Source organism: Hoplias malabaricus, chromosome 12, assembly GCF_029633855.1.
Source record: "Hoplias malabaricus isolate fHopMal1 chromosome 12, fHopMal1.hap1, whole genome shotgun sequence".
NCBI lineage: Eukaryota > Metazoa > Chordata > Actinopteri > Characiformes > Erythrinidae > Hoplias > Hoplias malabaricus.
This window is the reverse complement of record NC_089811.1, coordinates 6,851,086-6,866,274: the sequence shown is the minus strand read 5'-3', so window position 1 is coordinate 6,866,274 and position 15,189 is coordinate 6,851,086. Positions and strand designations below refer to the sequence as shown.

At 43.1% G+C, this 15,189-nt stretch overlaps 1 protein-coding gene across 2 annotated transcripts; it reads left to right on the top strand.

Moving 5' to 3' along the window:
* The first annotated feature begins 481 nt into the window (after nucleotides 1-481).
* mfsd6b (major facilitator superfamily domain containing 6b) lies at nucleotides 482-15,074 on the top strand. 2 transcript variants are annotated; one of them, XM_066686253.1, is made up of 8 exons: nucleotides 482-744; nucleotides 2,019-3,329; nucleotides 3,487-3,710; nucleotides 9,671-9,768; nucleotides 11,686-11,847; nucleotides 12,058-12,156; nucleotides 12,310-12,590; nucleotides 14,202-15,074. In XM_066686253.1, the coding sequence occupies exons 2-8, from the start codon at nucleotides 2,019-2,021 to the stop codon at nucleotides 14,472-14,474; spliced, it is 2,448 nt and encodes an 815-aa protein (XP_066542350.1). In that variant the 5' UTR covers nucleotides 482-744; the 3' UTR covers nucleotides 14,475-15,074. The 2 variants fall into 2 exon arrangements, with proteins under 2 accessions (XP_066542350.1, XP_066542349.1); XM_066686252.1 differs by lacking the exon at nucleotides 482-744 and adding an exon at nucleotides 793-1,593.
* The last annotated feature ends 115 nt before the right edge of the window (nucleotides 15,075-15,189 follow it).

Genomic DNA, 15,189 nt, shown 5'->3' with positions numbered 1-15,189 from the left:
TAATATATTTTCAGGCTTTCAGTTTTTTATTTTTTAAATAAATCTCAAATCCATCCATCCATCCATCCATTATCTGTAAACGCTTATGCTAAATTAAATGCTAAGGATATATTTTTGTATCAATAAAACTTTTGTATCAATAAAATAAACGGAAAATAAATTATTTTTTTTTGACCAATAATGTTTAGCGCAGTTTTTTTTAAGTGGTTTGATTTCAATGTTTTCCTTTGTTCAGAAAGACACTGTCACTGTCCTGTCTCTCTGTGTGAGACGTATTAATTATTCCTACCCATTTCCAGTTAAGCCCCGCCCATCCAGCGCTGTAATTGGCTAGTACATTTTCAATCTCCGTCAAAATGTGCGCCTTCAAACGGTCGTTGAGGAACTGTGACTCCAGCAGCCAATCACAGATCTTAAGGGGCGGGGCTTGTCGTAAAACGGGTGGGAGAAGAAAGCGCGCAGGTGTGGTGATGTAGTGACGTCAGGGCCGAGCAGCCGGGCGGTGGTGGAGTGTCTGTGCGTGAACAGAGGGAGAAGCAGCTCCATTATCCGCAGCTTCTTTTCTTTGAGGACTTTATTACCCCGTCGTCCTGGATGAACTACCGGGGCCCGACTGTGTGTGAGACGCGACTGGGGGCTGAGTAATGGGTCGAGGGGCAGAGAAATGCGTGCAATGATATGAAGAAGGTCGTTTTCCTCTAAGGAGAGACAGAGAGGAGGCAAAGTTTCTGAAACATATCTCTAGTAAGTTTGACAGATATGGGTGTAATTATTTTATATTGTCAAATGAACTGTTCCAGAAGTCGTGGTGGTCTCACAGTGGCCAGATCTCCTACATATTGTAGTCAAATATACCAAGTCAGGTGTCTTATTATGATTTTGTAGATATATGACTTGCTGTCGTGACTGTGAGATCTTGAAAATGAGATGGTTAGTTGTATTTTCTCTTTATAAATATATATAACTTCAGTACTACTGTCCTGATTAGGCCAAAAAATAAAAAATAAAGAATAAAGGTAGAGAGTGAGTGTTACATGTTGACTTCATCACTAGCATCTGATGAACTCAAAATGTAGACAAATAAGCCATGTGCCTCACACAACTCACTTTTAACACATCTGTTAAGGTTTGTTCACATTAACTCTGACACTGATGTTTAAATGCTGTGTAAATACGTATAAATAATCTGTGTTTAATGGTGTCCTTTGTTCCTCTTTTGTTGTTGCACCTTTTTATCTATCTATCTATCATTCAACCCATGACACTTCCACTAAAGCCAAGGTCAGGTTTTATTTTTGCCTCATATTGGTGTTAAGTTTCAGTCTTTTCTGGTTTTTCATCGCATTTAAATCGTATTTAACTGTACATTAATTAGATCAGTAAATTCAGGTGATACTGAGTCAGTGAAATAAATATTATATGTTGTGTTTGCGCGGCACGGTGGTGCAGCAGGTAGTGTCGCAGTCACACAGCTCCAGGGACCTGAGGTTGTGGGTTCGATTCCCGCTCCAGGAGACTGTCTGTGAGGAGTGTGGTGTGTTCTCTCTGTGTCTGCGTGGGTTTCCTCTGGGTGCTCCGGTTTCGACTCAAAAAGTGAGTGAATGTGTGTCGCCCTGTGAAGGACTGGCGCCCCCTCCAGGGTGTATTCCTGCCTTGCGCCCAATGATTCCAGGTAGGCTCTGGACTCACCGTGACCCTGAATTGGATAAGGGTTACAGATAATGGATGGATGTATGTTGTACATATTTCACATATTTACATGCCTCAGTTCAACCGAAGAATTTGTGCCTTGCTTGTCATGGTCTGTTAGTTGCAATATAAACATACAATAGTCAAAGTGGATTGGGACTCGCCTAGTATTCGCAGTCTGACTTCTATTTCAAAACATAGCTCTTTATTAGAAATCCAAACACGGTCTAGAATTGTAAATAAAGTTAAGAGTCTTTTTGTTTAAACCACATTAGAAAAAAAGATAAGCATTATTAACCTGCAGGTGTAATCCACTGTTTTTTTTGCAGATGGCGAGTGATCGTGTTGCCATCCTGACGGACGACGAGGAGGAACAGAAGCGGAGGTATGTTCTGGCTGAGCCATTTAATACCCTGTCTCTAGGACATGAAACAAACAGTGCTCCACCCAGTCAAACACCATCGAACACCTCAACTGACACTGCACCACCGCTGACCTCTCAATCCTCAGACTGCCTGGAGAGAGCCTGCATGAGGGTAGATGGCCGCCTTTTAGTCTCCAAAGTCTTCTACTTCTTCTTCTATGCTGCCTATGGCTCTTTGCACCCTCTTCTGGCTGTGTACTACAAGCAGCTGGGCATGACCCCCAGCCAGAGCGGCCTGCTGGTCGGGATCCGCTATTTCATAGAGTTCTGTAGTGCGCCTTTCTGGGGAGTGGTAGCTGACCGCTTCAACAAGGGAAAGGTAGTGCTGCTTTTCTCTGTCTTCTGCTGGGTGGTGTTCAACTGTGGCATTGGGTTTGTCAACCCAGCTGATATGACCTGTGTAGAAAAGGGCCCGGACGCAACGCCATCGTCAAACATGACACAGCCAGGTTCTCTTGGAAACAACACAAGGCACCGGAGATACTTGACCGGGAACTTATTTCAAGGCTTGACCGGTGTTTACAGTCCTCAAAATAGGTACATAAGAAGTGATAACGTCAGCAGTTTGAATGAAAATACTGTGAAGAACACGATCACAATGCTGGGCACTGACTTGCTGACAACAGCCTCAGCCATCAATGCCACCTCAACCACAACCAAAACTACTACAACCACACCAAGCTCGTCTACTGCCAAGTCCAAAGAGTACATCATCATTTTCAATAAAGACCAGGTGGAGACCATCTTCCTCGTGATCCTCCTGGTCATCATCATTGGGGAGTTTTTCAGCGCTCCGGCCGTCACCATCGTCGACACCGTGACCCTGCAGTATTTGGGGAAACACCGGGATCGCTACGGCCTCCAGAGGATGTGGGGATCTCTCGGATGGGGTGTCGCTATGCTCTCAGTGGGCATCTGGATTGACCACACGCACATCACCCTCATCATCCAGGGTGCCGGTTGTATCCTGCCAGACTACAAGAACTACCAGATCGCCTTCATCGTTTTTGGGGTGCTAATGACCCTGGCTCTCATAGTTTCCACACAGTTCCGATTTGAAAGCAGGGAACCCCAGCCAGTGAATGAGACTACAGGGCAGCAGGAGAAGCCTGAAGATGTGGAGATCCCTCAGGCGACCCAGAATATATCTGAGTCCAGCTCAGCCGAGGCTCCGGTGTGCCATGAGTCCAGCAGGCGTTCTCCATTCCCGTATAAGGTATTGTACTGACAAAAAGAGTTAACGAATACTGATGTAGAACTTGAACACATTCAGAGGTTAAGGTCAGGGCCTTGTGGTAGTCCATTGTTATGTAAATTTTTGTATTATTTATTATGTGCTTTTGATGTATGCGCCTCTCTTGACTCCTGATCAGGACCTGATCCGGCTGCTGTGTGGCGTCCGCTATGGCTCCGTTCTTTTCGTGGCTTGGTTTATGGGCTTCGGCTACGGTTTCGTCTTCACATTCCTTTACTGGCACCTGGAGGACCTGAAGGGGACCACCACGCTGTTTGGAGTGTGTGCAGTGCTTAGCCACATCTCAGAGCTTGCAGCCTACTTCATTAGCCACAAACTCATCGAGCTGGTCGGCCACATCAGGTAGGAGTTAGCCTGAGGAGCAGAGGAACAGTATTCACTCTGTGGTTTAAAGTCATAGCTTAAAGAAAGATAACAGAGGCTGCATTTGTTAGCCTATAACTTGTGGCTAAAGCACTTAAGACCATAGAGGTTCTGGTCGTGTGTTATATTTTCCCCATGTATGTTGAAAATTTTTGTGGCAGAACATTAATGAAAAAATATGTGAAAAATATATATAGCTAGATGTGTGAATACTCACATAAAAATCCATAAATCTGCGGTGGCCCAAGTCAAAAAAAATATATGTTATTCAAGTTTGAGGCCAGGAAAGACCTTTGAGTAATAACAAAAAAGTCAAATAGACTTTCATATGTGCTTTCTGGAACTTTGTGTCCCACAGGCATAGGTATGTTGTACAGCTAAAAACATTAGCATAGCAGTCAATGTTTCCATTTTGTTCTAGCGAATGATTTGTCATACTGTGTTAGAAACCACATATGTAAGCAAGATTATTTGACAGCTTCATGAGGTTTGAGTCGTGTGTGTGTGTGTGTTTAAGAGAGAGAGAGAGAGAGATTGTTTGAACATAAGTAATTCACACAGAGCTAGCCGTTGAGCTCCCAGTATGTGTTAGCTGCGTTAGCCTCCAGTGCAAAGCTAAAGCAGACTTCTGCTAATTAACAATAAGTCTTGAACAATGATATTAGTGATATTCGGGGTTCCTTTTTGTAAATTATGACTAGGACTTCTGTGACTAGTGCATATAGCGCAGCGGTCATCAAATTTAAAGCTTGGATTTAGGATCCAGGCTGGGATTTTAAAATAGCCGGCTGGTATGACACTATAGCTGCAACTGCTAATGCACCTAACTGGCCAGGTATGGGGCATACAGCCCGGCCACTGTAAAATATCTGATCCAGATTTGATGACTTCTGATATATAGGGTCTATTCCTTTGTTACAAGACACCGTGACTCTGAACAGGATAAGTGGTTACAGATAATGAATGAATGAATGAATGAATGAATGAATGTATTCCTTTGTTACAAGACCCATACATACATTTTTTCTTGTGTTCTCTTATCTAGAGGCACACTTAAAGTGTGTGTGTGTGAGTTCAGATACCAAAAATAGTCTTTGTTGCACCTCTATTTACCCCATAGCATTTAAAAAGTCTGTTTTGTCACTGCCATTGAAAAACTATGAAAGACTTCATACCAATGCGTCACCCTTTATTTTTCCCTAATTCAAAAAGCTGTCCATGATTCTTAGAAGCAATGACTAAAGAAATGTGCTTATAAAGAATCTTTAAATTGTTTTTTTAATGAGTGCAACCATTAATTATAGGAGGAAATTGACCTCCAAACAAACCATTATTTTTCATGGAGCGGTATGGACTGCATGTTGGGTGGTGCTATGCTTTGTAGACTAACTATGAGGGTTAAACTGGTGAGTTTTGTAACAGTACAAAAACAATGACTTCAGCATGACCTCTTTGTGTGGGTTCAAAGAAAATTGAAGTCTGAAAACGTGAGCGTGGTGTGAGATTTATAATCAATGTGTTCCTGTGAAGCTAACACGGAGACGAGAGGTTTTTGACTTCCTGTTCTTATACGCGTGCATGAATGTGTGACATATATATACATATATATATATATGTATATATATGTGTGTGTGTGTGTGTGTGTGCACATCTTGCCTGTGTGCTGATACATATTTGCATTACCAAATGCACGGAAGCTGTCTCAGTTGTGACATCAAGACCCGTTTTTGCTGTTGTTCTTGGCGTACTGAGAGAGATGAAAGGCTGATAACATTCTGAAAGTCATCCTCAGAACTCAAAGAATGCGCCAGTCCTGTCCTCTCAGCTTCTCTTTTTCCACGGTCAAACCTAATGTTTGTGTTTTTGTTTGTGTATGTGTGTGCGCACGCATGCATGCGCTGTAATGCGTGTATTCACACGTCCATTCGCATTGGGATTCAGAATTCATAAAAATCTATGAGCTCTGTGTGATATATCCAGGTCCAGGATTCCACACATGCCTGTGATGTTCTCAGTACGCACTTATCTTAGCTCAGTTGGATGTGATGGTGCTGTATTAGTGTTTGCCATGCTGATACGAGTGGATCAGACACAGCAGTGCTGCTGGAGAGTTTAAACCCCTCAGTGTCACTGCTGGACTGAGAATAGTCCCCCGACCAGAAAATAACAAAGTATGCAAAACATAAGAAAAGGTCTTTTAATGTTATGACTGATGGATGTATGGGAATTATTATTGTTAATGATTAATACCTCCTTCTCATTCCATGTAGGTGCTCTAAGACTCGGTAATCAGGTGTATGGTTCAGTCGTGTTTTAGTTTTCTGGACTTGGGTATTTAAGCTGAATGTAATAGTTTGTTTCCGTGTGTTTTTGCCTAGTCTTCTGGCTTGTTGACTTTAGAGCTACATGGGCACTGCAGCCATCTTCCCGGGGATGTTTACCAGCTGCTTAGGACAGGCAAACAACGCCATGACCAAACAGAGTGCAGACAGAGCTCAACACACACACACACACACATCTTCCATCTGCTACACATTGCTCTTCTAGTGAGAAGTTGTTTACTAAAGCACCCTGCCCTCGGGACAAAGTGACGAATCACTGTGCTGAGCCAGAAAAGTCTCTGACTTTATCAATGAATCATCTGCTGCCCAATTAACTCATTTATTTTTGTATAGAAGTGATGCAGGACAGACTTATCTGATCTCTCTGTGATGTTCTAATGAAGCAGAAACCAACAGCTCCCCTCAGACCCCAGATCTGGTAATGAATATGTGTGAAATAATGTTTCTCACTTCATTAGATATAATTTTTAATATAAAGATCCCAATTTATTATAAGTAACATTCATTTATTCATTGTCTGTAAGCGCTTATCCAGTTCAGGGTCGCGGTGGGTCCAAAGCCTACCTGGAATAATTGGGTGCAAGGCAGGAACACACCCTGGAGGGGGCGCCAGTCCTTCAAAGGGCGACACACACTCACCTACGGACACTTTTGAGTCGCAAATCCACAGGGACACAGGGAGAACACACCACACTCCTCACAGACAGTCACCCAGAGGAAACCCACGCAGACACAGGGAGAACACACCACACTCCTCACAGACAGTCACCCGGAGGAAACACACGCAGACACAGGGAGAACACACCACACTCCTCACAGACAGTCACCCGGAGGAAACCCACGCGGACACAGGGAGAACACACCACACTCCTCACAGACATTCACCCGGAGGAAACCCACGCGGACACAGAGAGAACACACCACACTCCTCACAGACAGTCACCCGGAGGAAACCCACGCAGACACAGAGAGAACACACCACACTCCTCACAGACAGTCACCCGGAGGAAACCCACGCAGACACAGGGAGAACACACCACACTCCTCACAGACAGTCACCCGGAGGAAACCCACGCAGACACAGGGAGAACACACCACACTCCTCACAGACAGTCACCCGGAGGAAACCCACGCAGACACAGGGAGAACACACCACACTTCTCACAGACAGTCACCCGGAGGAAACCCACGCAGACACAGAGAGAACACACCACACTCCTCACAGACAGTCACCCGGAGGAAACCCACGCAGACACAGAGAGAACACACCACACTCCTCACAGACAGTCATCCGGAGGAAACCCACGCAGACACAGGGAGAACACACCACACTCCTCACAGACAGTCGCCCAGAGCTGGACTTAAACCCAGAACCCTGGTGCTGTGTGACTACGATACTATCTGCTGCGCAGTATAATTGAATGAGATGCTGGAGATGCTGCAAGCTACATATTATTATGACTGCTGATTATTATGTCTTCCCAGGGGGCACTAAACGGGGCTTCGTCTACTTTATACCTCTTTAGCTGACATTTGGCAATGGCCATGGTGATCTTAGGCTCCTGTGTATGTGGTCCACATCAACTGGGTCCACAGTAGGTGCACCTTAAAGTAGCTAATTGAATTCACTATTTATAACATGCGTCTACATATGTTTGGACACGTCGTGTATATTGTTCTGCAGCGCGAAGCCTTGGCTACACACAGTTTGACGTCTATTCTCTCTTTAGTGGCCTCATTTCAGCTCTGTGTGCTAAAGAAGCCCATGGGTCCATGTAACTCAATCCTCCCATTAGCTCGCCATGCTTTGTCTGTGCATTTAGCCATTGATCCAGCAGGCTTCCTGCACTTGTGGATCAATAGGAAAAAGCCAACCAGCTGTGCCGAAAAAGTCAGGGACAGAGCCAAGGCCATGTGTATTGCCCCAATTTGCATGGGATATCTCAGGTGCTCGTCCCATCAGCACTGCGTTTGCATGCTATAGCTTTAGCTGAGTCACGTGACACTGTCTGCAAAGGGAGAGGACTGTGCTTTCTTAATGAACTGTTTAAAGTGATGCACTTTGAATGCCTTACATGCGCCAGGCGTTATATCAGCTATATCTATATGAACTGATGTTGAATTTGCGCTCTAAATAGTTGGAATTTTGTCAGCTCCATACCCAGTGGCTGTTCCTACTTGCATAACATGTGCATGCTTCTGTGCCACATTTTTATCAGTTAGAAAGGAAACTGTGGCTCTGCCCAAAACCGCATTCTACTCTATGCCATCTGTACTGTATTAATAAACCTTCTATTTTTGTGTGTGTCTTGTAATATTTTGGAATACACACCGTTATCTTCTGTATTATAACTGGATATTCATATTTAGTATAAACCTACACAAAGTTATTTTACACTTATACTTTTTATTTTCATACATTTATTATTTTTACAATGCTGTACTCACAGTTCATACAAACTACAGGGTGGGCCATTTATACGGATACACCTTAATAAAATGGGAATGGTTGGTGATATTAACTTCCTGTTTGTGGCACATTGGTATATGGGAGGGGGGAAACTTTTCAAGATAGGTGGTGACAATGGCGGCCATTTTGAAGTCGGCCATTTTGTATCCAACTTTTGTTTTTTCAATGGGAAGAGGGTCATGAGACACATCAAACATATTGGGAATTTCACAAGAAAAACAATGGCGTGCTTGGTTTTAACGTAACATTATTCTTTCATGAGTATAAATGGCCCACCCTGTGTGTGTTTGTGTGTGTATATATATATATATATATATATATATATATATATATAATTGTGTATTATAATTAAGGTGATATTAACTTCCTATTTGTGGCACATTAGTATATGGCAGGGGGGAAACTTTTCAAGATGGGTGGTGACCATGGTGGCCATTTTGAAGTCGGCCATTTTGGATCCAACTTTTGTTTTTTCAGTGGGAAGAGGGTCATGTGACACATCAAACTTATTGGGAATTTCACAAGAAAAACAATGGTGTGCTTGGTTTTAACGTAACCTATCTACAACCTCTTATATACAGCCTCTTTCCATGCACTCTGTATGTATGTATATTTGTGTATTACAGCTCCAATATCCTTAACTGTACATATTGTAACCACTGCAACGCCTGTCACAGTTACACTTTTAGTCATGTCTCTTCTCTCGTTTAACAATAACAGTGAACCAATAACGATAATGAAATAAAAAGCCACACCCTCTGTGTGTATAGTAGAAGATTGTCAGAGCAGAAAGACTGTGTGCTCTGAGATTCAGTAGCTGAACTTGAGATGTTAGCTCAGTCATTATACTCTCCGTCTCTCTGCCCCTCCTTATAGATGATAGTGACTCATTCTCTACCAGAGACAGAACAGAGCTGAATGTCATGATTGCCAAACTGCACTGTGTCTTAACATGACCACATCTCTGTTAAAAGAAACGGGCTTGGCTTTTATTAGCTGTGGATATGATGGCTAGTCTAGGGTTGTGTTTCTTTTCACAGGGTTATAACTGGAGATGGGAGGTGTTTTAGTGTTGCTATTATCCATTTTCATGCCTTTTGTGTCCTATTTTCTCTCCCTCCCTGCAGAGTGCTGTATATTGGCCTGGCCTGCAATACTGCTCGCTACCTGTATATATCTTATCTGGAAAATGCTTGGGTAGTTCTGCCCATGGAGGTCCTTCAAGGTAAGAGAAATGAGGCGTGCCCTTCTCTGTGCCTCTGTTGACTTGTCAGCCTGGCTCTGTTTAATGTGGAGGCCTGTGTAGAGCTCTGGGTTGAGCTGAATGCATGAATCAGCTTCTTCATTTAAGCTCCCGTGCCTTATTTCATACCTAACGCCCTCTTAAATGTTGCAATAGCTGATCAAAATTTCATCCGACAAAGTGTGGCACTGGAACATATCGATGCTTTCCCATTTAACACAGAGGCTGTAATAATCCTTTTATACTACTGTTTTTAATGCAAGTCAATGTAATGAGGCTTTATTCCAAATAATATTGGAGCATTTCTATTGGTTCTTTCATCTCAGTTTCAGTAGAACTCAGGTCTGAATGTTTGTGCACATTCACCCAGCAAGTGTTATAGCAAATCCAACAATAAAGGCAGCATTGAGCTTCTGTGACATAGTGATAGAGGCACGGTAGCACACACACAGCTCCGATTTCACTGGTGGATCCGTCCTGTACAGGCCAACAAAGACATACTCACACGCTGTACTCTAGGAACAGGTTTTAACAAGTTAATCCATTAAACCCCAGACTTATTACATTGAAAATAATTTACACAGGCTGACATCTTAAGTGGCAGGTTGTGACACAAGGCGAATGAGTCCATATCCATATTCATGTTGATATTTAAATTCATATACGTTAATGGGAACTGGTGGATAATGTTATGGTAAATGATATTCTGTGGCCATTTTCTAGTTTAACAGGCCTTTAAAACATTAACCAACCCCCTAAAGAGCCAGTTAGCCAAATACAGAAGAAGCCGGTCTGGCTGCTGTTGCCGGTTTTTCACAAATATGCTGAAATGTGCCACCAGGTTTGTCAAGTTCTCACCTCGCAGACGTGGAGGACCGGATGGGCTTGCTGCCCGAGTCACTTTGTACTGATTGACCAAGATAATGTTTGACCTCAAAACTCCTTTGAGTTGAAATTAATTTCAAATGTCTCCAGAGTGTCGTTCCAAAACCTAAGAGACATTTCGGTCTTCTATCCAACACAATCCTTTTATTACTTCATATCATTTGAATGAAGACTCATAGTCCATAATGGAATGGAACCAAACCTCGTCACACCGTGTCTTTACATCTTACATATGGGGCGTCACGGTGTAGCACCAGGGAGTGTCACTGTCACACATTTCCAGAGTCTTGTGAAGAGTGTGGTGTTTTCTCTGTGTCTGCGTGGGTTTCCTCAGGCTCCAGGAGGTGGACTGGCTATTCAAACGGCTCAGTAGATGCGAGTGTGTAAATTAAATGTGTGTGTGTGTGGTGCCCTCTAATATACTGGCACCCCATCCAGGGCGTTTTGTGCCATGTACCCAGTGATTCTTAGCAGGATCTGGACATTGTTCATGAATTAATTTATATACATGTGTTTATTTATGCTCATCCATTTTAATAGAAACTACTTCCCTGTAATTTTCCCTAAGGCCTTTGAGCTCCGACCTGTCTTCTAGCGTCTGTAGATTGATGTACAATTACTGACTTAAACCCATCTGTTGTTCTCAACCATAATCGCTCTCTAGGCCATTCATTAATGGCCTCTTTAGCCGAGAAGTGACCCTACCAGCAATTTCTCTGTCTCATACACTCATACAAGTACAACACACACACACACACACACACACACTATTTAGCCAGTGGCACTACTTTGCTGAGGATGGTCCATCAGCCAAACAATATCTGGTCAACAGTGGCTGTGCTCAGAACCTGACAAATACACCAGAACACACACACACACGCAAATAAAAGAACTCATAACAGCAACTAATCAATTCAGAAAACTAAAGCTGCGCAGGCTTCAATGTCTTCTCGTGACAGTGATATAATGGCAGGGCCAGTTTGGTATCTCGTCTGACGTTATCCTGTCCTGCAGGTCTGACTCATGCGTCTGTTTGGGCGGCATGTATTTCTCTCCTGAGTGCAGCAGTTCCTCCAGCTTTGCGCACCTCGGCGCAGGGCATCCTGCAGGGCCTGCATCTGGGCCTGGGGCGTGGCTGCGGCGCCATGGTGGGCGGAGTCTTTGTCAACTACTTCGGTATGAACTTCACAATGGAAAAAGATGCAAATACCAGCCATACCTGTATCTGACACATTCAGTGAATGATGGTCACGAGAGTATTCCATCCTGTCAATGGATATTAAAACAGATGTTTCTGCATATAATACATATGTATGCATAAATAAATAAATACAGAAATAAACTAACTTCATGGTAGGTCATTAACAGTGTATTTTTCTTGTTTAGGAGCGGCTGAAACATTCAGGGGCTTAGGAATGGCTTCTCTCATCATTCTGCTCATCTTTGCTCTCATTCAGAGTCTTATTGGGGAGAATGAGGAGAAAGGTACATCTGTTTTTATTCTGAATATTATTCTAAAACAATTCAAAAAGCAAAAACGGTTTTCTTAAAACAATTAAAGACTTAGACTCAGCACAGTATCATGACACACAGACGTTGTGTGAAACACACTGATCTTACTGAGAGGTTTGTCCACAGGGGACTCGATGCTGGCTGAGAACATTCCGGTGCCTTCTAGTCCAGTGCCTATCGCCACCATAGACATAGTGCAGAACCCCACAGAGTCGGCTCCAAGGCTGGAGAGCAAGGCTCCTGCCAAGAAGAGCAGGGCTCAGGAAGAGCAGGAGGATGTGACCAAGCCAGCCTGGGTGGTGTCCACTTCCCCTTGGGTCAGCATCGCCTTCGCCCTCTACCAGATCAGAGATATGGTCTCTATGGTGAAAAACAATAACCCGACCCTGGCCCAGGAGACCCCACAGGTAGGCTGGTACCCTCAGTGACAAACGGAGCACCTGAAGCAGGGTATTACCTCATAACTCAACTAAACATCTTTTAGAATGGCATCGTTCCACTTAACTCTCTGGTATCTTTCATTGGCCTGATTCCTTTTTCTAAACTCATTAACTCTGGCGGTCTGTTAACAGTGTTTGTGATTGTTATCCAGTTTCAAGAAAATCTGAACTAACTTTTCAACCCCTTTTTTGTTTTACATTCCTGCTTTCTCTGTGCTCAGAAGAAAGGTGAGAAAACCTACTTTGTTCTTTGGGTGTGTGCACTATTGTTCTGTTTTATTCTCTGTTCTGATTTGCTGTCATAGCGTAACTGAATTTAGCTGCTTCCTGTAACGTTTGTTCACTTAATGTGGTGTCTGTCTTGCTGGCAAAAATAAACACTAGACTCTAAATTTATTCCTCTAACGTCTCGTCATGGAAACTCTTTGATAGAGTCTCTCGCAGCCCGCCCTCCTTTCACTCTTCAGATCTTGTTTGCGCTGCCTGTTTGTCCATTTTCCTGCACAAGCTTTGTACCAAACTCTGGAGAAAGAGAAGAATAGAGGACTGACCAAGATTCAGCTCATTCCTCCAGTGTTTATCTTTGTTCACATTAGAAGGCCCAATAATCCCGATAGTTGATATTAATTATCATAACACTGCTATGTTACATACTCCACTAATGTAGTTAATGTTGGCCTATTTCTATTGGCTGTTGTTATGGGAAACGTCTAATTTGGTGAAGCACTGCAGTGTAAACACTTAATGTAGACCAGAACATTGCTGAGACGTAAGTACATAAAACTTCACCTATGGGGCAGAGCCTAAAAACACAAACTGCAGCAAATTTTAATCCACCGCTTCTACTCTCGAGTGTCCCGAATCTGTATATCACAAAACCAGGGGTCATTTCTCTGTAAGTGAGTAAACTTCCATTGATATCTGTTGGACAGTCCTTGGTTTTGGTTAATATAGGGTGACCAGACGTCCTCTTTTACCCGGACATGTCCTCTTTTTTAGACTTAAAAAAATGTCCGGGCGGAATTTCACAAACGTCCGGGGTTTTGTTTTTCTAGAGCTTACATAGAACTTCGAGAAGTTTCCTTCACAAACTAGTCCCGCCCTTCCCTACTCCGATTGGTTCGCTTGCGTGAGAAGGGGGCGTGGTAAAGTAGCCTAAAATCTTCTGATTGGACGGTCTTAGCGGAGCTACCGTTATTTTTTTCACCATCTCAGATCTGGTCGCCCTAGTTTATATTATCCACAGAGAGCCCCTCCTTCGTGAAATATACCGTTTCTATGAAAAACTTGCTTAAAACTATCACAAATTAATAGTTTTTCCATGTTATTGCTATCTGTGAGGTACATTTTAAATATAGCTTGGAAAAATATTTGAGATATTATATCTTCAGCCGTTGGGCCCTCCTCTATGAACAACTGATCCTCTGTGTTTCTCCAGAGTGCAGGATTTTACCATGTAAACGAGATATTTTACATCTTAGAGGTTATATTTAAGCATAACTTTAGACAAATCAGTGATAATCCCCTTTAACCGAATTGTCGAAGCCTCATGTTTTGTGATGTGTCCTTTGCTTGTAGGTGAGCAGTGAACAGTCCACAGTGCCACCTGCTGGAGAAGCTCCATCGCAATCCAGCCAACCTCCAAATGCACCAGAGCAAACCCCCGAACATAAAGATCCCGCTCAACCCGTCTCTGATCCGAATGAACAGAGAGGCTCAGATCAGACAGATGCGGGCAAATCATCAGAAGACCTCTCTAACAAAGAGGAGGCTGTACAGACTCCTACAACGTCCCCAGCTCAGCCTCCCCAAGAGTTACCTCCAAACAACAAATCCTTAAATGAAGAGTGAGCTCTCAAATTGAGGGTCATATCCGTTTGACTGTAATGGAAATTGTTTCATAAAAGTAAACACTGAATACAGAACGAAGGTATGAACTTTGGACCAAAGAACAGATGTCAGGTGTATTGACCTCATGCAAGGGCTTGCCTTTATTAAATCAGTCTGGCTTTCACTTACATGTTGCACTTCCTGTGGACGTTTGACTACTTCTTGTGTTTGGCAATAGCATTGATTTTTTTTTAGGCAAACTACATTTGTCGAAAAGATAACTTACATATTTTGGGGGAAAAATGTCCAACTCCCAAGAGTTTGAATAATTAAAGTGGTTTATTCAGGAACTAAAAGGCAGTATATGTTCCATAGTGCGGGTCCCATGTTAAAAAGATGTTTATTGTTAGGGTGACCAGATCTGAGATGGTGAAATAAAGGACACGTCTCTTAATTAAATGTTTACAGAGAAGGTTATCGACCAATAACGGTAGCGCTACAGTCAGAGCGTCAAATCAGAAGATTTTAGGCTACTTCACCACGCCCCCTTCTCACTCAAGCGAACCAATCGGAGTAGGGGAGGGCGGGACTAGTTTGTGAGCGAAACTTCTCGAAGTTCTATGTAAGCTCTAGAAAAACAAAACCCCGGACGTTTGTGAAATTCCGCCCGGACATTTTTTAAGTCTAAAATAGATGACATGTCCGGGTAAAAGAGGACGTCTGGTCACCCTATTTA